This window comes from Haliotis rubra, unplaced genomic scaffold, assembly GCF_003918875.1.
Source record: "Haliotis rubra isolate DU_JTF1 unplaced genomic scaffold, ASM391887v1 Scf275, whole genome shotgun sequence".
Lineage (NCBI taxonomy): Eukaryota > Metazoa > Mollusca > Gastropoda > Lepetellida > Haliotidae > Haliotis > Haliotis rubra.
This window is the reverse complement of record NW_025766836.1, coordinates 1,240,015-1,265,075: the sequence shown is the minus strand read 5'-3', so window position 1 is coordinate 1,265,075 and position 25,061 is coordinate 1,240,015. Positions and strand designations below refer to the sequence as shown.

The window sequence follows — 25,061 nt, the reverse complement described above, 5'->3', positions numbered from 1 at the left end:
GTACTTATTTTCGCGTGGTGCAATTTTCGCCGAAATTGACAGTTTAGACTACATCACGCGGTCAATTATTCGCGCAATCAGTAATTGCCGGAACTGCCAGCTGTCTCTTTGGCCGCCACTAATAGCAGTGAAAACAAACAGAGTGGCTTAAGCTGTCAGGTGGCGTTTATTGCTTATTCACAGGAAATTCCTATCTGTGCGATATACTAGTACACAGTAATCCGTTTACTCACGGAAGTATTAAGTGCTTAGGAAGCACCTACCCCCGAGACACCTGGACTTCCAGATCCAAATGACTGTAAAGATGACACTGAGGTCGAAAAGTTGTAATCGCTGCAAATGCTGCAGTAGATCTACTCCAGGAAGAAATGGCGACAAGTGACACGTCACGTGACCCATCATTCCGTAAAAGGAAACGTGGGGAATACCGTAATTATGATGCAGAAGTACGGGCGAAAATTGCTGTGTATGCGATTGAACATGGTGTAATGAAGGCAGCCCGTAAGTACTCTTGTGAACTGAAGAAGAAAGTCAATGAATCTACTGTCCGTAGTATGAAAGCAAGTTACTTGAAACAGCAAAGTACAAGTAAAACGGCAGAATCTCCACACCGATTGGTTAAGGCTGTCCGAGGTCAGAGGCCAAAGCTGGGTCAATACGAAGACGAGATTAAGAACTGGGTGGAAAAAACAAGATTGTCTGGTGGTGCTGTCAACACAAGAACATTGCTTGCAGCAACTGATGGAATCATGCGAAAACGTCACAAATCTGTGTTGAAAGAATTTGGTGGACATGTTGAGTTGACTGATTCCTGGGCTAGATCGCTTCTAAGACGCATGGACTTTGTTAAACGCAAGGGAACTAAAGGTGCAAACACTGACTGTGAGAGTGCATTACTGGAAATAGATGACCTGACACAAGAACCTGTCACTGATATAGGTGCAAACACTTACTGTGAGAGAGCATTACCGGAAATAGATGACCTGAAACAAGAACCTGTCACTGATATAGGTGCAAACACTTACTGTGAGAGAGCATTACCGGAAATAGATGACCTGAAACAAGAACCTGTTACTGATATAGGTGGAAACACTGACTGTGAGAGTGCATTACCGGACATAGATGACCTCAAACAAGAACCTGTTACTGATATAGGTGGAAACACTGACTGTGAGAGTGCATTACCGGACATAGATGACCTGAAACAAGAACCTGTTACTGATATAGGTGGAAACACTGACTGTGAGAGTGCATTACCGGACATAGATGACCTGAAACAAGAACCTGTTACTGATATAGGTGCAAACACTGACTGTGAGAGTGCATTACCGGACATAGATGACCTGAAACAAGAACCTGTTACTGATATAGGTGCAAACACTGACTGTGAGAGTGCATTACCGGACATAGATGACCTGAAACAAGAACCTGTTACTGATATAGGTGCAAACACTGACTGTGAGAGTGCATTACCGGAAATAGATGACCTGAAACAAGAACCTGTCACTGATTTAGGTGGAAACACTGACTGTGAGAGAGCATTACCGGACATAGATGACATGAAACAAGAACCTGTTACTGACACAGGTGCAAACACTGGCTATGAGAGAAGATTACCGGACAAAGGATACCTGAAACAAGAACCTGTTACTGATACAGATATTGGTAGTAACAAACCAACACTCGTTGATGTAGACACCCCAGAGGTTAGCATTTCGGGTGAGACGCAGTGCAGATGGGGTTCAAAACAGCAGAAGATTATTAAAGCTTGTCGAGATTACCACTACAACATGTTGATGTTCATTGAGGATCTTGATAAAAATGGCCCTGATGGAATGATTATGCCAAAGAAACCGAACGTAGATCTAACATCACTCTTTGGGGGTCGTGAGAAGCAGTCAAGCCTCCTAACAGGCAAAAATCTCCATATATATTTAACAAACAATTTATGTTCAGTGGATCCAGGACACTGCCCTACAGTGTCCCAGGTGGGCCAGTTTACAAGCCTACAAAACATTTTAGAACCACTCAGATCAGGCTATGAGTTGTTGAAACAATGTAATTCAAGCTCTCTTTCCGCCTCACTTGATTATGGGGAATGGCTGAATGAAGCATTTGAACTAAATTGTAGGGAACTATATAATGGGAGAAAACCAGCCCCTACTTGGAAACAATGGCTTAAAAGAGAGAAGTTGGCATTGAAGACTCTTATGCCAGAAAACTACGAGAGATTTCAAAAGTGTTAGGAAAATATACCCGCTTCAGGAAACTAGGTCTTTCCTTTTCAGAGGTATATAGTCGTAGGAAACAAATTGAAGGCATGTTGATAACAGATAGCAGTTTGGCTCAGTACTGGCAGTAATACCAGTGCTGCATGAAAGCCAGGCAGCATAGTTATAAAATATACCACTCAACCATGAATGCTGTTGTTTTTTTGTATGTATTACAAAGCTATTTGTAATTGATATTTCCCCAGTTCACAATTTGATTTGAGGGTTGTTTTGCTCACTGCCTGCTGTTTGTATCACCCACTGAATGACCACAAATTGAAAGAACTCATTTTATTTTCACTTGTTGGAATACAAGCTCCCCATGCAGGCTTATGAGTGGGGACGTTCTCGTTTGTAGCCTGTGTCAGTAGCTGGGTCAACCTCATACCCAGCGCACTGGTCGCTCACATGGCGTGGGTATCTAGGTCGGTCAAACGTTCCTTATAAGAACGTTTGACCTACATAACCTCCTGTCGCTCATGTGGCACGGCCTTTCACATGGCTAGGGTATCTAGTTTGGTCAAACATCCTTACAGGAACGTTTGGCCTACATACCCAGCGCACTGCATTCATATTTCCTAAACTGCCGTATTGACCCATCCTCGATAATCTCCAGGGCATACTTTACGTCCACTATACCCTGGATGCATCCACAGCTTGGCCCGATAATTATATTACCTCCCTTTGCTGGCTCCGCATTCTCACAGTAGCTATAGTTTGGCATGAAATGCATGTGGACCCGTTTTTTGGTAAATATCTCTTCATCCAATGACCCAATCGATCTCAAACTGTGCAAGTGGATGTTTTGTCAGACAACCTAATCACATTGTAAATCACCGATTTTATGCATTTGTATTAAAGAATCTGTCTATGTAACTGTCAACAAAATAAACAGCAGAACGCAGACGGCTTGCAGAGGGAGGGAGCCAATGACCTGTAACAGCGGCAGTGTTGGGTCATAAAGGTCAACGTTCGTCAATGTAGGTCAGCTATGCACGTGACAGGTATGAAGAGGTGTCACAGGTCGTGAATAGGGTAAGGTGGGTGCCAACTGTTAACCATCATACGGAGTTTGTTTCTCTGAGTTGTTCAACATTAACCACAAAACCCATTAGTGAGAATTATTCTGTAGGTTAAAATCTTTAAATTTGTAATGTTAATGTCATATTTTGTTAATGTCATTTTATGCAGTACCTAAGTGGAAATGCATTTAAAGAACACATAAAGTATATTTACACTAAATCATTAATCGAACCACCTATGGTTAGAACTCAACAACTATTAAAGCCCCGTTCCCTCGGACACAAGCACACACAATCATGCACACTCATTGAAGAAAAGATAGAATGAAGACAAAAGTGTTATGTTTTGATGTCGTTCACATTCCAAATGAAGCAATGCATTTCTAATAGCTTTAAGCATATAGATAGTTAATATTTATATTTTCATGATAATTTTATGTGAAATGAGTGTTTCATGTTACACTATCAGTCGTTGGAAGTAGTCAGTGCTGTCATTGTTAAAAGAAGTTATATTTCTTTGAGCATTTCTTGCTGGATACTATTATTATCTGTAAATATAATAACAGAATTAAACTTCATCAAGTTCACTCCATTCTTCCACAGAGGAGTCATCAGTGTCCAGACGAATGACAACTGGATTAACTGTTTGCTCCTTCAAGCCATCTTTGAGCCAGTACTCTTTCTCCACCTTCTTGACATGTTCAACACATGCATGCCAGCGTGCTATGTCAATGTCACATATAGCAGTCTTGACAATGTGCTTGACATCATTCAACTTGAATGATTGATTTTTCCGGGCCACTGTACTTTTAAGGTCTCCCCAACAAGTTCGATTGGGTTGAGAGCACAGTGGTACGGTGGTAATCTCAAGTCCTTATGGCCATGTTGGCGTAGCATGTTGTCAATGTTATATGTGGGTGGAGGTTTGTTAGGTTTAATCAAAGAGTACAACTGTGGTTTAGTGACCTTAATTGAAAATTGTATATTGTTATTTGTTAGCCATTGCTGCATATCTGACTTCTTTGTATTGGAAGTTGGGCACCTATTGTTTGGATCTCGAACACTGTGATAGGGAGCATTGTCCATGACAACAAGACTTTTGTAAGGCAGAGCTGGCAACAATTGTTCCTCAACATACTGTGTGAAAACCGTTGAGTTCATTTCTGTATGATAGTCCCTACCATCTGTGCTCTTTGACCGAAATACCAGATCACACCCAGGTAGGAATCCACGGTGGGAACCAGCATGAAGAACGATTAAACGTTCACCTTTGCCTGTTGGTATTTTCCTACCATCAGTGGGTAGCCACTGTCTTGCAGCAGTATGGTTTGCATTGACCCAGGTCTCATCCAGATATATGGGTTCGAACCCATCCTCTCTTGCCTGCTTAATTTCTCTCAGATAGTTCACCTTATTTTCACAATATCAGATCTCTCACACATTACAAGTTTCTGGTTTGCTACCTTCTTGTACTTGTATCCAAATTTGAGCAGTAGTTTGCTCAGCATAAACCTAGAAACATTAATGTCGTGATCCTCTGCAAGGATATGTTTTAACTTTCTTGTGGACAGGTGTTCATTTCGAGCGAATAGCCGGCGAATGACATCTCTGATGACCCTGATGTCAAAAGAATGTAACTTTGGATGCCTACCTTTTTGTACAAGGTTTTGTTTATTGGTTGTTGGTTTATTTTTTACAATTTTTAGCACGATGTTCATTTTCATGCCAAAAGCAAAAGTTGTACGTTTCATGTAATCCGACACCTTATAAATCAGTTTGCTACGTTTGCTCTCTTTTTAAAAAAAATTCAACACATTTCTAATTAAACGTTTAGCATCATCTGAATAAGCTTTCATGATGACAGCTAGCAGTAGTCAATGTGAATGATCCAAACGGTCTATCACTGTGCAGTGCACAGGTAACTATCATGAACTGCACGTGCATTTACCGTTATGACCCAACACTGCCGCTGTTACAGGTCATTGGCTCCCTCCCTCTGCAAGCCGTCTGCGTTCTGCTGTTTATTTTGTTGACAGTTACATAGACAGATTCTTTAATACAAATGCATAAAATCGGTGATTTACAATGTGATTAGGTTGTCTGACGAAACATCCACTTGCACAGTTTGAGATCGATTGGGTCATTGGATGAAGAGATATTTACCAAAAAACGGGTCCACATGCATTTCATGCCAAACTATAAGAAGCTAAGCCGCCGTTACATCCGAGCTTGCCAGTGTCAACACGGATAGCGGTCGCAGTCGCAAAGGTTTGTACGCAGTGCCACTGAGATTTTTGAGGAAATAATACAGACAAATTGACAGATCTGAAACTTTAATAAAATATATAAAAGAACTCCTTCTATATCTTTCAGAGTATCTCTGCATCAATTGTGTTGCCAAGTTTAAACTGTTAGATAATTTAAGAAGCGAAATTGAGTTGTGATTGGTCCACTCAACTTCCCAGCGTAGACACCTGATTGGATAAAAAGCTAGCAAAGGGAGGTAATAAAATCATCGGCGCTAAGCCGTGGATGCATCCAGGGTATAGTGGATAGTAATCGTAATGTATACCCTGGAGATTATCGAGGATGTATTGACCGGGCCGACAGAGGGACATGCCCTCAAGTATACTTCTCATCGCTACTCGAGCACGGCATTACGTTGGATAGTTAGCCTTTCGCCCGACTGACCCCATGCTCACTAAACCGTGAAATATTTCTTAAACTATTTGACCGATCTTCATGAAATTTTGCATGTACCTTCCTTATTCATCCTATGATGGTTCTCATTATTTAGCTATATTTTCATACTGCATAGGGCTCGTAATTCGTGAAAAATATCGCTATGGGGGCTTGTCATCGGACTGTCGTTCCCTATACTACTACCTGTTACTGATATAGATGCAAACACTGACTGTGAGAGAGAACTACTGGACATGAGTGACCTGAAACCAGAACCTGTTACTGACACAGTTGCAAACACTGACAGAGAAAATTACTCCACATAGATGACCTGAAACAAGAACCCATTACTGAAACATAGCAAACACTGACTGTGAGAGAGAATTGCTGGAAATAGATGACCTGAAACAAGAACCCGTTACTGATATAGGTGCAAACACTGACTGTGAGCGAGAAATGCTGGACATAATTGACCTAAAACAAGATCCCGTTACTGATGTAGGTGCAAACACTGACTGTGAGAGAGCATTTCTGGAAACAGGTGATGTCAAGAAAAGCAAAGCTCGTGAGGTTCCAGCAAAGCATTCTCATACTTGTAATGAATGTGGGAAAACATATATATGGCCAGCTCTCCTGAAAACTCATTTGAGGATTCACACTGGAGTGAAGCCTTATAAGTGTACGGAATTTAGACAATCTGGTCACCTGAAGACTCACATGACCAGTCACAGTGCAATCAAGCCTTATGAGTGCAATGTATGTGATAAAAGATATAAATTTGCTTATGATCTATAAACTTCCTGGTGATCTGCAGACACACATAAGGGTTCACCGTGGAATGAAGCCTTACCAGTGTGGGGAGTGTGAAAGAAAGTTTACAAAGTCAAGTGCCCACAAAGCTCATTTGGTCATTCACAGTGGAATCAAGCCTTATCAATATACTGAATGTGGGAAACAGTTCACATCAAAGAGCCTGACAGAACACATGAGGGTTCACCGTGGAATCAAGCCTTACCAGTGTGGGGTGTGTGAAAGAAAGTTTGCAAAGACTTGCACCCTCAAAGCTCACTTGTGAATTCACAGTGGAATTAAGCCTTATCAATGTACTGTGTGTGGGAAACAATTCACACAATCATATAACCTGACAAGACACATGTTGACTCACAGTGTAACCAGGCCTGATCAGTGTGACACAGGTGAAGGCCATGACCTCAAGGGAGCATCGATAAAAACAAGTCATCTCAAGACAAATACAGATGGTGAGGTTGCAACAAAATCTTATGCATGCACTGAGTGTGGGAAAACATTTGCACTCTCATCAAACTTGAGAACTCATATGAGGATTCATAGTGGAGTGAAGACATATACGTGCACTAAATGTTGGAAAGATTTTAAACAATCTGGTCACCTGAAAGCTCACGTGAGCAGTCACAGTGCAAACAAGCCTCAGTGTCCTGTTTTATTTTAGCTTTTGATACAAGTGGACAGATTTGGTGGCGCCAAGGTAATGGTATGGGGCTTGTTCTCCCCTCGTCGTTCAAGGGAACGTAAATGATGCCCAGTACAGGATCATATTTTGCAACCTGTCCTGCTTCCATATACATGTATGCAGGACCCATGAAGATCCGGGGTAGAATAGGTCTTCAGCAACCCATGCTTGCCACAAAAGGCGACTTTGCTTGTCGTAGGAGGCGACTAACAAGATCGGATGGTCAGGCTCGCTGACTTGGTTGACACATGTCATCGTGTCCCATCAATGCTTATGATGTTGAACACTAGATTGTCTGGTCCAGACTCGATTATTTACATATAGCTGGACATCGGTTCCCAATTGCGCGGATCGATGTTCATGATGTTGATCACTGGATTGTCTGGTCCAGACTCGATTATTTACGGACCGCCGCCATATAGCTGGAATATTGCTGAGTGCGGCGTAAAACTAAACTCGCTCACTCACTGCATATATGCAGAGACATGGCCCTGGAGTGACGTTCCAACAAGAATATTTCATTTCCCTGGATCCGGGTTAAAATTGGTCTTCAGCAGCCCATGCTTATCGTTAGAGGCAACTAACGGTGTGGGTTGGTCAGATAGGCTCATGTCATCGGAGATCGATTCTTATGCTGTTGATCACTGGATTGTTTGGTCCAGACTCGATTATTGACAGACCGTATAGATGCATGGAATATTGCTTACTGCAGCGTTAAACAACAAACAAAGGCATCCTTGGCAACGGGACCGGAAGTGGGGTATGATAAAGTTACACCCCCACCCACTCTTTCTGACATTCATTTGACATTAAATTTTGTTTTTTTTAGGAATATCATTCAGGACTGACGTGTTGTCGTTTTTTCAAAATATTATAAATACTTCGTAAGAAAATTACTGATGGGATGGTTAACTCAGATCTGTGTGATCGCAAGAGGGATGACAAGATGGGCGATACGGATGCAAACGGATAGAGTAACACTGAATTTTGATTGTAACAAATAAACCCATTTAAATTGAAAATGAGACCAGGGATTCAGAGCCTGAGAAAATCTAGACTGGCTTCATTTAGGGATTTAGCTTTGCATGGAAGGCTAGGCTTAAGGGAAAATAATATGGTTCAGGGACTGTGAGACGAGCAGACGGACTGCGCAAGAGCCGCGGTGGGATCCTGCTGTCAGGACGGTTTAACCTCAATGCCTGCACCCTACATGTTAAAGCGCTCGCAGCATTTCTGGTTACAGGCAGTCTAAATAAACGTAGGCTCAGTATTAATCTTGGTGGCTGTTAGTGTTGCCATGTATATATACACCTGGAACTTAATTAAGCACCCCCACCCCACCCTATTTTCTGGATGATGAGAAACAAAACTTGCTGTTCCAAAGATAGTGGAACCTTAGCTATTGTGAAACATACGATCTATTGGCAAATGAAAAACAAGACAATGATTCCAATACGTGTTGTTTTAATAGCGTAACCAATGTGATTTGGTCACTATTGATTCTTGATGAAAATAGTCACTGAACAAGTATGGTCGTAGCATTGTCAATGGCTGACTATTACAAGAAACGATGCACAAGGAATGTCACATGTTAACATCTGATGGGTCTGGCATCAGTATCGGGTGTATCCCCCACGTGCTTGGATGACAGCTTGAATCCTCCTCATCCTGACGGTTCTGGTGGATAATTGTCTGTAGGGTAACCACAGGCGCTTCAAAACCGAAGTTGTGGCAAAGGGTTCTCGCCTTACCAGACGTGCCAGGCTGCGATCATCACGGGCCGTTGTCTTCCTGTGTTGTCCAGGCCTTGGACGATCTCTCACATCTGTCATCTGATGTTTTCGGACAAGTCGGCTGATGACCGAGTGACTGTAGCCCAGTTGTCGTCCAATAGCTTTGAAGGACATGCCTGTTGCATGCATGCCGACAATTTGCCACCTTAGTGCTTCAGAAAGTCTTCTCCTCGCCATTTCAGTATTCATTAATGGAGACAGTTACAAATTTGTCTGCTTTTATACCCATCAATTGCATGTCAGAGAAACTGAATTTTGGGAAAAGTTAGGGTTGTATGCTTCACGTGCACAAGGGATGCATTGTGACGAGTGCACAGGAACTGAAACACCTTTTTAGACTACTAGAGATGTGTTGTAATACAGAGATATCATTCATGTTTAACGATGGTTAACAGTTGCTCTACTATCATGACATATATCAGGGGGTGCCAGGTGTATATATTGCTTCGTCACACTGGTCATTGCAAAATGGCAAATGTTCAAGTAAATGCTTGGTTTGTTGCTGTCCCCCAAGGTGGACAGATTCTAGTTCATAATGGTCACAGATTTAGAATTAAGAGCAGAAGAAACACCACTGTGCACCTTCGTTGTTGTAAAAGGAACTGACTGGCAACAATTAACACATCCAACCACTTCATCACAACACATTGTGATACAATAAACACATCCAACCACTTCATCACAACACATCGTGATACAATAAACACATCCAACCACTTCATCACAACACATCGTGATACAATAAACACATCCAACCACTTCATCACAACACATCGTGATACAATAAACACATCCAACCACTTCATCACAACACATCGTGATACAATAAACACATCCAACCACTTCATCACAACACATCGTGATACAATAAACACATCCAACCACTTCATCACAACACATCGTGATACAATAAAGACATCTAACAACTTCATCACAACACATCGTGATACAATAAACACATCCAACCACTTCATCACAACACATTTTGATACAATAAACACATCCAACCACTTCATCACAACACATCGTGATACAATAAACACATCCAACCACTTCATCACAACACATCGTGATACAATAAACACATCCAACCACTTCATCACAACACATCGTGATGAAATAAACACATCCAACCACTTCATCACAACACATAGTGATACAATAAACACATCCAACCACTTCATCACAACACATCGTGATACAATAAACACATCTAACAACGTCATCACAACACATCGTGATACAATAAACACATCCAACCACTTCATCACAACCATCATGGAGACGAGAAAGACGTTGTCATTCAGCAATTCTTGTCTAACCTGCAATCGAAAATTCAAGTGGGAGGAAGCCTGTTCCAGCAATCTACCAAGAAGAATTGATGGCTAAGTTGAATTTTTAAAAATAATAACTTCTCCAGATCAAGGCTGGTGGTAGACTGGCACCAAAAAAGAGAAGAAAATACCGTAATCTGGACACAAAAATTGAAAGTGAAAACAAATGACTTGTTAACAAAGAGGAAGGCTGACTGACTGACTGACTGAGTTTGGTTTTACGCCGCTTTAAGCAATATTCCAGCAACATCATGGCGGGGAACATCAGATCCAGGAGGAAGACTCCCAGTGGGTATGCTGATGCTGTGTCGCATTTGGTGTACGGAACTTTGCCCACAGGAACTCTGCCCACCACAAGTTTTACAGGGGAAGAATTTTGCCCAACATAATAATACATTATATAAAATAAGTATGTAGTTGGTTTTTTTATTGAACTACACAGAAACAGCATATAATATAGCACATTGATAGAGTAAAAAATGGACAGCACTTTAACAGGTTTAGTTCCCTATTCGGGTTGTAGTCAAAAGGGCCAAAGGACAAAAGGGCCAAAAGAAAGTCAAAAGGGCCATAGAGATCAAATTCAAATAAGAACATACAAACTAATATATGTTTTATTATATTTGTATCAATATGTAGTAATAATTTATACATTATTATACATCATCATACATTCAGGTGTTGATATGTGATCAAATAGTCATAAGTAGTATGGCTTTCTGAGATCCAACCTGGTCCAGTGTGTCGGCTGGTGCATCTGGATCTTCTTCTCTCTCATCACTGAGAATCTCATCCTCCATGGACCTGAATATGAAGTACACAATATTTGATATGATGATATATTATGATATGATAATAAGATCATTGAATTTAATAAAGAATTTGAAATTCTTACAACATAAAGTCAACAATATAAAGTAAGTATATAATAATGGCCGACATGCCTGCAGGTTGCTCCAACTCGACTGTAAAGTGTTCAACCGTAAAATTACGGACTAAGACTCGGGCTCAGAGCAGACATGGCAGAGAAAGAGAAACTCCTCCTAGCTAAGATACATAGCGTTCACTGACATGAACAGTGAACGCTATACCTACGAAAACATGGCAAAAAATGGCCGTGTGCTCACTCTTTTATTATCAGTGTTGGGCCAACGTTAGCCCAACTTAGTGAAATAGATGTAAGATCAGAGAAAATAGGCAGAGTTTTCAAATGTTGGCCCACTGTTGGACCAACGTATGCAAAGCGACTATTACTTTAAGTCATTAAGATAACGTTGGGCCAATGTTGTCAAACCGTTGGCCAACCAATCAACCATATACCAACATTGGCCCAACAAACCTTTGCTATCTGGGAAGCAGCGAAGCGGACGAAGAAGACTATTCACTGATCGTGATCGAACGTCGTTGATCAGGTGTGTCAAAAACAATCGTCGGGCAACATTGGAAAATATTACAAACAAATTTAACGATAATAAGACTCGAACATTCAGTGAGAGGACTGTCAGAAGAAAATTAAATTTCGAAGGATATAAACGACGGATTGTCAAAAAGTCAGTGTCAATTCGGGAAGTTAAATTGAAAAAACGCAGCTTGTGGTGTCGGGAACGCAGGAATTTCACAGTTGATAATAACTGGAGTAAATATTTTTTTTCTGACGAAAGTCAGGATGTTAGTGGAGGTGACAAGCGTGTGTATGTGTGGAGAAAGGGCGATGAAGTAAACCGGCCGCATTTAGTGTGTCGGCCCTCGCAACGTAAAGTGTCTTTGATGATATGGGGGTTGGGGGTGGGTGTGTGTGTCACCTTCAAGGGGATTGGAACTCTTACCCCAGTAAATGGTAACATCAATGCTGCAAAGTATATAGACATCCTTGAAAACAATCTTTGGCAAGTTATAGCCCGTCATTATACAAACGAGCGATATGTATTCATGGACGATAATGCTCCCGTACATCGGGCCAGAATTGTGTAAGAAGAAAATGGAATTATTGACACAGAATGCCCCCCACAGTCTCCAGATCTCACCATAATTGAAAATATCTGGTTAAAAATTAAGAGGCGGTTGCAACCCGTCGCACATCGCATCAACCTGACGAACTTCACGCGGAAATTCTGCGTGTGTGGGAAAATCTCTCACTGGATTATGCTAGAGACTTATATCTTTACCTGATCGTGTACGGGAAGTGCTGCATATGAAAGGTCGACTGACAAAATATTAAGGTAAGACTTTCAAACGTTATCAAGTTACGCTGTTTTGAGTTTCCCTCCTTTTCCCGTGCGCATGACATCGTGAACGTCAAAATCACGAATACTTATGGCCAGGTACTGTATTTGCAATTGTGTACAATTTAGGGATACAGAGTAACAGCCTAAAACAGTTTGTTTTTTCTATTTCCGACAGTACTTTAGTGTAATTGTCACCAGTGACTCTGTTAAAACATCTTGTAATCATTGAATAAGTAGTTGTATGGTTGACTATACTCATAAAATTAAATAAACACTCAACCACTCTGAGATGTTTTAAATAAACAACACTAAGACACTCTGAGATGTTTAGGATTAGAACTACCGCAACAACATACATGTGATGAATTTCTTCTAATCTTACTATTTTCTCAAAGTTTTGCCTTTTTGACTTAAAACTATGGCCCTTTTTACTTTTCCACTTTTGACTTTTCCAGTTTGGGCCCTATTGTCTTTTGACCCGTTCCCGATTCTAATACATCTAACCATTTAGTTAATAGTGGCCGCCCATGATGTACGCATAGAGTGATGCCCCTTTGCTAATCACACCCTTCCAAAAACACGATTTCAAGTGGAAATGAGAAAACGAAACGGCTGGTTATTGAGAAAATACTTGCAGATGCATGTAACTTCCCAGTTGTTCCCCGACCTACAGTTATTTCTTGTCGAGGTAAGAGTGTTCAGAGTTTACAAATTCGTTGGAAAACGGAATATGATACCTGAAGGTGCTATGGGGGGAATGCGAATCGTGTCGTGATTGAACTTCGAATGGGACTGATGTATGGCTTGAACCCGGCAGTTTCACACTGCCACCGAGATCTCATCAGCTGCCGTGACACAAGACTGGGCTACTGCAGTACTGTCGACAAGGGTCGCGGATATAAACTTTGAGGCAACATTCAGACGTATTCGTATGGGAAATACGCATTGTGTCGGAAAGCGCACGTAAAATCACCAAATATACACTGGATACGGTGATTTCGTAGACTGAACCAGTTCGTAGACGCGGTGGATTCGTAACCCAGACTGGTTCGTAGACGGTGATTTCGTAGACGTGTATTTAAGAATTGAATGTCAGTTTGTGTGTTTGCACTGAAAAATGAACGATGTCAAAGCGGTGTTCAAAAACGTGTGAACGAGCGAGTTCACGCGAGAGTTTGAACAACGCTTTGACAGCGTTCATTTTTCAGTGCAAACACACAAACTGACATTCAATTCTTATATAATTTCGCAATTTGAAGTATACACATACCTTTTCCACCCACTTGTAGATGATCATTGTTTAGTGTGTTTTAATACCTGTAAAATGTTGTAATGGCATTCGGTTCAAGAACGTACGTATTGCAGCGATGTTTGTATACACAGCGATTTTTCTTTTACACATGTATCCCAACCCTTGAAGAAATAGTTCTGAAAGTATTCGATCTTTAAAATATAACAACAAATTCGTTATGAGGTTTGAAACTGCTTTAGTAAGTATAATCAATAACAGTATCAAACAGAAACAAATATCAGAAGCAATAACAATACCATTTTAACAAACTGGCATTGTACCTTTTCACTTGTAAATACCTTGTTTGACTGCGTAATAATACACTGACCGACTTCGAAGTTGTGCGGCGTGGCGAATAGGAAACAGATCTTGTTGTATTCTATTTATTTGTGATTGTTTATTGTGAAATTTATTGAGCTGTTGTTAAACAGACCTCAGGGCAGAAAACCGCCGGATGAACCCGCAAACTGCGAGACATTAAACTCCTGTGAAAAGGAACAATGTTCGGCAATCCGTTTGGTAGTGACATTGCCAAACTTGGGATGAGTTGAAACAGGTTCGTTCGCGAAATTGGTATCACCAATTATTGGGGGTCCTTGAAACCGGAGCGAAAAACGTTCACACTCGTATGAACGGTGTTTACACAAGTATGAACGATTAGAGGGGTTCAAGAGTAATGAACCTTGAAATTTAGATCACATGACCGCTCTCTCAACCAACCAACGTTCTGGAATCTGTGTAAACTTGAAAGCACGAAATTATTAATAATTGATTAATAGTATTTATTAAGTTTGATTTTTACTTAGAATGTGTATAACGAAGTTGTTATGCTTTGTTTTCAGTAATACGAAACTAAGGGCAGCTAAGGACAAGAAAGTGTGATTGAAGAGTGAACGAATATTTTCCCGTCTCTTGTTCTACCTGTATTTGTATGAATCTGGAAAACAAATTATAAATATGTGAGGCATGATCATTATACTAATAAAATGCAGATAATTTTTTAAACAAGATCATCTGAAAGAGTGTAAAAAGAAGCAAAAAGTGTTTGTACAGGTAAACTTTGTCGGCGGATCAGACAAAATTAGTCTCCTCATCATAATTTCCCGACTGTTTTCATTGTTGTGGGAGGATTATCAGGTTTCACTGAGTTGTTGTGAATGTTAATTAGGAAGTGGTGAGTTGTTTTGATTGCGAAATACTCTGTGTGGGAGATGTAAGTGTTTTCTTAAAAAGTGTTTTCTGCTACTTCTCTGCTGGTCTGCTTAGTTGAATTGAATGACGATACTTACCTAATACATATCTTTTAATTTTACACAACTGAATTTAATATATATGATTTGTCGGAATTTGTCGGACGTGGACCACTGTGAAGCATATTTTATTATTTTAAGCACATTTTCACCGCCGATCATACTTACCTGATATATTTTATTTATTTCACAAAATGCAAACACTTTTCGTCGATTTTCATCATCATTGAGGTTGAACTTTTCCCATTTTACTAACGTCTACGAATCCACCAGATTTCCACGTCTACGAACCAGTCTGGTCTACGAATTCACCTACAGCCATATACACATAGCAAAGAACACGAGCTTCTTTATTTCAGAAAGATTTCTGTTCGTAACTCCCATATTTTCTTTAATCATTTTTTGCCTTAGAATATAGGCCTATGGTTTATATTTCTTCAGCCGAAATAAGCTGAGAAATTGTAATCCCAAATGTAACATTCTATACATTTAACCACTTTCTAAAAGGCATTGTGTATTCTAAAAAAGCATGGGAAAAGAACAGCTGATGCCCATTAGATTCCGTTATTTGCCAGTAATACTGTGGATCTAGTCAGACTTTAATAAAGTATCCCAGCAGTGAAAGCATTCTTGGATTTCCGGGCTGCTGATGGTATGTTGACCAAAATTGATCTGGATCCTATTACTGTGTTTTGTACCTTGATAGTAATCATATGTAGTGATATTATCCATAATATAGTCTTAAAAAGAAGTAAGGGACCTGAACTTACAATTAGGAAAGGAGGTATAAGCCTTAACAAACTTTTCAAAGACATTTCTTATGAGAGCACCACCATTTCTGTTTATCATCACAACTAAACACAAGGCATGGGATGCACGTGCACAACGCAGTAGCCCCATACACACGCATGGGGTGTCATTCTTGATTTTGACTGTGTTCAAGAGGTCGATAAATCACTGTAGACAATAAATTTTGACAATCATGTTGCATCACACAGTCGTTAGTGTTTGCTTCTAGCCATTCTTTTTGTTCGAAAATGAAATTCATACACATGCAAATTTCATGTCATACACCAATCATCTTTCAAGAGGATTACTGTACAAACAACTATGGTCATAAGGAGGTGCAAGTGGTGATGCGCTCTCAAAACATTCATTATTTCCATCTAAACATTGATTGACGCCAATATATCTCCCAATGTTTTCAATCGTAAATTAAAAATGAAGTTCCCCTACTTTTCTAAGAGTACATAAAAATTCACATTCTTTTTTAGGCCATAAACAAAATGAACTCCATCTTGCCATTGTTATAATTAAATATCCACATATGGAAATATGTTTATAACAGATATTATCTTTACTGACTTTAGTGCGTAGCAAATGCATGTAAATATATTTTCTGCAACAGTGAAGTTCCGTTCATATCCACAAAACAACAATTACCCTTAAGTTTATTAAGCACATAAACTGCATACAAGACAATGATTACTACTCTCTTGTTGTCATCCATGTTTGGGGGCCGTATAAATTCAGGTCTGGTGTGGTAAATGTATGCATGTTATGTAATATCCACATGGAAGCGCAGCAAGAGAGACATTATCAGTTGAAATAAACAACATTGATCAAACTTGATTAACTGATAATGTGTTGATTGATAAAATGAATAGGTGTAATAAAAAGTTCTTTACATTTTCAGTGAACACCACATCATCCACAAGTTCATGATGGAAATACAATGAGAACCACAGAATTGGCTCTGTCACTGAAACAGTTGTACTCGTGGACTGTGAGAGGGCATTACTGGAAATGGATGACCTGAAACAAGAACCTGTTACTGATGTAGGTGCAAACACTGACTGTGAGAGAGAAATGCTGGATATTAGTGACCTGAAACAAGAACCTGTTACTGACACAGGTGCAAACACTGACTGTGAGAGAGAAATGCTGGATATTAGTGACCTGAAACAAGAACCTGTTACTGATATAGGAGCAAACACTGACTGTGAGAGAGAATTACTGGACATAGATGACCTGAAACAAGAACCTGTTACTGATATAGGAGCAAACACTGACTGTGAGAGAGAATTACTAGACATAGATAATCTGAAACAAGAACCTGTTACTGATATAGGTGCAAACACTGACTGTGAGAGAGAAATGCTGGATATTAGTGACCTGAAACAAGAACCTGTTACTGATATAGGTGTAGATGACCTGAAACAAGAACCTGTTACTGATATAGGTGCAAACACTGACTGTGAGAGAGAAATGCTGGATATTAGTGACCTGAAACAAGAACCTGTTACTGATATAGGTGAAAACACTGACTGTGAGAGAGAAATGCTGGATATTAGTGACCTGAAACAAGAACCTGTTACTGATATAGGTGTAGATGACCTGAAACAAGAACCTGTTACTGATATAGGTGCAAACACTGACTGTGAGAGAGAAATGCTGGATATTAGTGACCTGAAACAAGAACCTGTTACTGATATAGGTGAAAACACTGACTGTGAGAGAGAAATGCTGGATATTAGTGACCTGAAACAAGAACCTGTTACTGATATAGGTGTAGATGACCTGAAACAAGAACCTGTTACTGATATAGGTGCAAACACTGACTGTGAGAGAGAAATGCTGGATATTAGTGACCTGAAACAAGAACCTGTTACTGATATAGGTGTAGATGACCTGAAACAAGAACCTGTTACTGATATAGGTGCAAACACTGACTGTGAGAGAGCATTACTGGACATAGGAGACCTGAAACAAGAACCTGTTACTGATATAGGTGTAGATGACCTGAAACAAGAACCTGTTACTGATATAGGTGCAAACACTGACTGTGAGAGAGCATTACTGGACATAGGGGACCTGAAACAAGAACCTGTTACTGATATAGGTGCAAACACTGACTGTGAGAGAGCATTACTGGACATAGGAGACCTGAAACAAGAACCTGTTACTGATATAGGTGTAGATGACCTGAAACAAGAACCTGTTACTCATATAGGTGCAAACACTGACTCTGAGAGAGCATTACTGGACATAGGGGACCTGAAACAAGAACCTGTTACTGATATAGGTGTAGATGACCTGAAACAAGAACCTGTTACTGATATAGGTGCAAACACTGACTGTGAGAGAGAATTACTGGACATAGATGACCTGAAACAAGAACCTGTTACTGATATAGGTGTAGATGACCTGAAACAAGAACCTGTTATGATAGGTGCAAACACTGACTGTGAGAGAGCATTACTGGACATAGGGGACCTGAAACAAGAACCTGTTACTGATATAGGTGCAAACACTGACTGTGAGAGAGCATTACTGGACATAGGAGACCTGAAACAAGAACCTGTTACTGATATAGGTGTAGATGACCTGAAACAAGAACCTGTTACTCATATAGGTGCAAACACTGACTCTGAGAGAGCATTACTGGACATAGGGGACCTGAAACAAGAACCTGTTACTGATATTGGTGTAGATGACCTGAAACAAGAACCTGTTACTGATATAGGTGTAGATGACATGAAACAAGAACCTGTTACTGATAAAGGTGCAAACACTGACTGTGAGAGAGAATTGCTGGAAACACATGATCACAAACAAGAACCCCTTACTGACACAGGTGCAAACACTGACTATGAGAGAGCATTACTGGAAACAACTGGTCTTGGAAAAGAGCCTGTTGTTGAAACAGGTAGAAACACTGACTGTGAGAAAGGTATGACGGAAACAGGTGATCTCAAGAAACACAAAGGTTGTGAGGTTCCAGCAAAGCAGTCTTTTACTTATAATGAATGTGGGGAAAAGCTTACTTTCGCAGATCCCCTGAAAACTCAGTTCAGGATTCACAGCGGAGTGAAGCCTTACAAGTGTACTGAATGTGGGAAAGAATTTAAACAGTCTGGTCACCTGAAGACACACATGACCAGTCACAGTACAATCAAGCCTTATGAGTGTACTGTGTGTGATAAAAGATATGAACTTCCAGGTGATCTGCTGACACACATGAAGGTTCACACTGAAAGTGCCCTCAAAACTCAGTTGACTATTCATAGTGGAATCAAGCCTTATCAATGTTCTGAATGTGGTAAACAATTCACAAAATCAAGTAACCTGACAACACACATGTTGACACACAGTGGAATCAAGCCTTATCAGTGTAATGAGTGTGGGAAAACGTTTACACAATCAAGTGCCCTCAAACTTCATTCGAGAATTCACAGTGGAATAAAGAATTTCAAGTGTGGAGAATGTGGGAAAGAATTTACACAATCATGTTCCCTGAAGAAACATGTAGCTACTCACAGTGGAGTCAAGCCTTATCTGTGTAATGAGTGTGGGAAAACGTTTACACAAGCAGCTTTCCTGCGAAATCATTTGAGGATTCACAGCGGAGTGAAGCCTTTTAAGTGTGCTGAATGTGGGAAAGAATTTAAACAGTCTGGTCACCTGAAGACACACATGAGCAGTCACAGTACAATCAAGCCTTATGAGTGCAGTGTGTGCGATAAAAGATATAAACTTCCAGGTGATCTCCGGACACACATGAGGGTTCACAGTGGAATCAAGCCTTATCAGTGTGGTGAGTGTGAGAAAGCGTTTACAAATTCAACTTGCCTGCGCATTCATTTAAGGATTCACAGTGGAATCAAGCCTTATGAGTGCACTGAATGTGGGCAAAAATTCGCACAATCATGTAGACTGACAAGACACATGTTGAGACACAGTGGAATCAAGCCTTATCAGTGTGAAGAGTGTGGGAAAACGTTTAAACAATTGGTTGAACTGCGGACTCATTTGATCAGTCACAGCGAAATCAAGCATTTCAAGTGTGGTGAATGTGGGAAAGAGTTTAAACATTCGTCTTCCCTGAAGGTCCACATTAGGAGTCACAGTGGAATCAAGCCTTGCCTGTGTAAGGAGTGTGGGAAAAGATTTACATGTCTCTCTACCCTGAGGAATCACTTAAGGATTCACAGCGGAGTGAAACCCTTTCAGTGTACGGAATGTGGGAAAGAATTTAGACAATCTGGTCACCTGAATACACACATGACCAGTCACAGTGCAGTCAAGCCACAGTGTAATGAATGTGGAAAAGAATTTAAAAACTCAGGTTTACTGAAGAATCACATGAGAAGTCACAGTACAAAGCCTCATGCGTGCAGTGTATGTGATAAAAGATATAAACTACAAAGTGAACTACGGGCACATTTGAAGGTTCACAGTGGAAAGGGCTCATTTGAAAATGGTGGAATCAAGCCATATCAGTGTACTGAGTGTGGTAAACAATTCCTACGATCAAAGAGCCTGAAGAAACATATGTGGACTCATAGTGTAACCAAGCCTTATCAGTGTGGCGAGTGTGATAAAACATTCCGCCAGTTAAAAGAACTGCGCACTCATTTGAGTCATCACAGTGGAATCAAGAATTTTAAGTGTGAAGAATGTGATAAAGAATTTGCACATGCAGGCAGCGTGAACAGACACTTGAAGATTCACAGTGGCATCAAGCCATATGAGTGTACTGAATGTGGGAAAAGATTCACGCAGTCAGGTAGCTTGAAGTACCATATGAGGGATCAAAGAAGGATCAAACCTTATCAGTGTAATCAGTGTGAGAAAACATTTACACACACATGTGCCATGCAGATCCATCTGAGGAATCACAGTGGAGTCTAGCCATATATGTGTAAGAAATGTGGGGGATCTTTTGCGAACTTAAATGACATGAAAAGCCACATTTGTCACAGAGAGGTGAAGCCTTTTCAGTGTGTTGAGTGTGGGGAAGAATTTACACATTCATCTGACCTGCACAGACACAGAAAGTTACATCAAAATCAAGCCTCATGTGTGTGATGAATGTGGGAAAGCATTTAAACTTCCAAGTCACCTGCAGACCCATTTCAAGATTCATAATGTAGTGAAGCCTTTTCAGTGTGTTGAATGTTGGGAAGAATTTGCACGTTCATATGACCTACGTAGAATTTGCTGATATGATGTTTCACTAGAATAAAGCTTAGCAGTGTACTGATAGTGGGAAAGAATTTGTAAAATCAGGCAGCTTGGGGAACCACATTATTCTAAGTAAAATAGAACCTTATCAGTGTAGTCAGTGTGATAAAACATTTACACACTCTTGTGCTGTGCAGGCCCATCTGAGGAACCACAATTCTAGCCATATACTAGTATGTGTCAGGACTGTGGTGGGATTTTTAAAAATTTAAATGACTTGAAAAAGCACCCATGTCAAAGTAAAATTATGCCTTTGCACAAGTTTGCAGTGTGGCGAGTGTGAGGAGAAAAACATTTATACATTTATCTGATCTGCAGAGACACATAAGTGATCATGGTGAAACCAAGCCTGACACTGGAATCACACCATAGCAATGTACTGACTGGGGGAAAGAATCCATTTGAAGATCTTCACTTGATGTTAATGTAGGGAATATGGGAGAACTTCTCGTCCCCTTGAGTGACATGAAAGAGCACATGTGTCACAGTGGAATTCTGCCCTTTCAGTGTTTTGTTCGTACCTGCTGTTTTCCAAAGTTTAAAATAAACAGTTAACCGGAAATCGTTCCATAAAGAACTAGAGGTGAAACCAACATACAACAAAAACATGTTCTAGAAGTAACTATTGTATTCTAAAATTAACTAAGTTAAAAGATCGATTCAAATGTATCACTATTGCTGTATAAGATTGGGTGGTTGTACAAATTCAGAAGTGATATTATACGAGAGCAGTGATTATTGCAAATAAGGACAATGATGGTAATATTCACCACTCAGCAACAGTAATTCTACTTGGAATAGAAGTGAAATAACCCTTTCTACATCCGTAAGTAACCTCTGCTAAAAGCTATGCTGGAGAGTGTCCAGGGTATGATCATCACATACAATGCTGATGTTATTGTGGCGAGAGGTGTAATGTGAGATGAGAGGCAATTCCCCTTATATCTAAGAGTGAGTGAGATTAGTTTTAGGCCACACACAGCAATATTCCAGCTATATGGCAGCGGTCTGTAAATAATCGAGTCTGAACGAGACAATCCCGTGATCAACAGCATGAGCATCGATCTTTGCAATTGGTACACAGGGGCGTATCTGAGCCAGTTATTATGTGTAGGCAAAACGATTAGAGTGCAATTATTATTCGTACATATCAATGCTTTCAGCATGTTGAAATAAATTCACCTGTGACATTTTTCTTTCAAATTTATCATTTCCTTTATTTAATTTTTTTTTTTTACAAAATTATGTGTAGGCAATTGCCTTTTTGCCTATATGGCAGCTACGCCCCTGGTATACGATGTGTCAACCAAGTCAGTGCGCCTGACCACCTGCTTATATACATAAGAAAAAGATGCTGGAAAATTCTCCCAATGGCTGATGATTGTGGAATTAATCTAGTACAAGTTTAAAAATAGAACACCACTGCAGCTTGCAGGTATGATGTATAACAGTTGAAACTTTGTTGCACAACATATAAAGGCTGGTTCATAACAATCTTGGGAACACCTTTCCCAAGCATCCCATCATCAGTCACATGGTGATTCAAAGGGTATCACCACTCCAAAATTGGAAACAGATGAAGTCCAGAACCATTGTTACTAACAGATTGAAACAGTGGTTTTGAATCTATGCATAAATATTGAGAGTGACCAAAAAAACTATACAAGGCTATATGACAAAAAGGATGATTTCAACTTCCAACGGGGTGGTGGGGTAGTCTAGTGGTTAAAGCGTTGGCTTGTCGCGCCGAACAACCGGGTTCGAATCCCCACATGGGTACAATGAGTGAAGCCCATTTCTGGTGTCCCCCGCCGTGATATTGCGGGAATATTGCTAAAAGCAGCGTAAAACCAAACTCAGTCAGTCAGTCAGTCAACTTCCAACAGTCAAGATTCCATTTATGTGGAGCTCCAGCCTTTGGTGTCTATTTCAAAGAGCGTCATGACACTCTTGCTCAAAAGTTGTTTGATCAAGGTTACAACATCCAAGGCCTCAGTAAAGCTTTCAAGAAGTGTTATACTAGACGTGGAGGAAATTTCAAAATTTGATGTATCGGTGACAAAATGATGTCCGATGCCATTCCCTGCCACTGAAAGGAATTGCAGTTTATTCATCAACCTTCCTGCACTGAACGATACCACGGACTTTATATTATGGAGTTTTTCTTACTGAATGATTAATTAGGTGGGCCATGAACTCTTTTTGTCTTATTTACAGTGTTCTCTCATGTATGAAAAGCGATTGAGTGGGCATTCGTTTAGCAATATCAAGGTGGAGGACACCAGAAATGGGTCTGACACATTGTAGCCATGTGGGGAATCGAACCCATGTCCTTCGCCTGACGAGCGAACAATAATCAACTATCTTTAAGTAGTTGCAGAGCTGGTTTTATTTTGCTTCTCAAGCAGGGAAAACTTCATTTCACAGTGGAGAGGGACGGTAGGGTAGCCTAGTGGTTAGAGCAGTCGCTCGTCACGTCAAAGACCTCGGTTCGATTCCCCGCTTATACTCGCGCTGTTTCTATTTGTGGCTACCAAGCAGGGTCGGATACAGCTTTTTGAGAAAGTGGGGTGGGGATGGGGTGCACACTTTTGAGAAAGGAGGGGTGCACACGAGATTTTCAATGGTCATTTAACAAATTTTGTCGCGCACGCACGCACGCACGCACGCACGCACACACCCACAAAGTCTGGATCCGCCCATGCCAAGATTATGCCTGAAGGAATTTTACGCCTTGTTATCATTCTTGCACCAGATTCGGACCGGGAAACCACACCGTAAAGATGTCTCAATATTTCTGAATCAGTCACATACAAACCTGTTACCACAAAAGTATTCACCAATACGGGCTTGATTAATCCTTTCAGAAAGAAATGAGTAAATCCTTCTCACATATTGCCATTGATCCCCAAGTGTTTAATTTGAAAAGAAATCCTTTTCTCCAATCAAATCGTAAGCTTTCTCGGTATCGAGGAATGTGCTCTTAATTGCATGAAGATCCGGGTTAGAATGGATCTTCAGTAACCCATGCTTGTCGTAAGAGGCGACTAATGGGATCAGGTGGTCAGGGTCGCTGACTTGGTTGACAGATGTCATGTATCCCAAATGTGTAGATCGATGCTCACGCTGGATTGTCTGGTTCATTCTCGATTATTTACAGACCGCCGCCATATAGCTGGAATATTGCTGAGTGCGGCGTGAAATTTAACTCATCTGCTCCAGGAGAGGAATTGGTTGTTTTAATATGCCACTTTTATCTTTTATGTTCATCGAAAGAGAACTGTGTTGTCAAGTCAGAGGTACTGTCCAACATGGTAGCAGAGATGTCACGTAAAAATGTAGTTTCATAAGAGTCTTTGAGTTTTTGTGCAATAGCCTTCTGAATATTGGCCACAGGTCTCCGCCTAAACAGGGTAGAGGACAACGGATGTGAGAACCTCTTATACTTTTAAGTGTAGACCAAACAAGTTAATGGAGTGAATCTGTGTACACTAACAATGAAACTCGTCACGTTCCTTCCTAGACGCATCCGGGTCTCATGGAACATAATCAAACATAGAGGGTATATCAACCCATAACCCCATTCTAATTCAACTTAGTATGTAGCACACGAGTTCTGATTTTGGTCAATGCTATAAATTTCAGACGACCGTATAATCAGCATATACGGTCGCAATT

General features: G+C 40.4%; 1 protein-coding gene across 1 annotated transcript in view; it reads left to right on the top strand.

Annotated features, from left to right (window-relative positions):
• The first annotated feature begins 368 nt into the window (after window positions 1-368).
• Window positions 369-25,061, top strand: part of LOC124280878 (zinc finger protein 721-like) — a 37,530-nt gene continuing 12,837 nt past the window's right edge. The window contains exons 1-7 of the mRNA XM_046716868.1: window positions 369-1,026; window positions 1,300-1,587; window positions 17,200-17,271; window positions 18,370-18,441; window positions 18,589-18,843; window positions 18,922-21,049; window positions 24,759-24,812. Coding sequence (XP_046572824.1) covers window positions 369-1,026; window positions 1,300-1,587; window positions 17,200-17,271; window positions 18,370-18,441; window positions 18,589-18,843; window positions 18,922-21,049; window positions 24,759-24,812 — 3,527 coding nt within the window. The remainder of the gene's footprint in view (window positions 1,027-1,299; window positions 1,588-17,199; window positions 17,272-18,369; window positions 18,442-18,588; window positions 18,844-18,921; window positions 21,050-24,758; window positions 24,813-25,061) is intronic.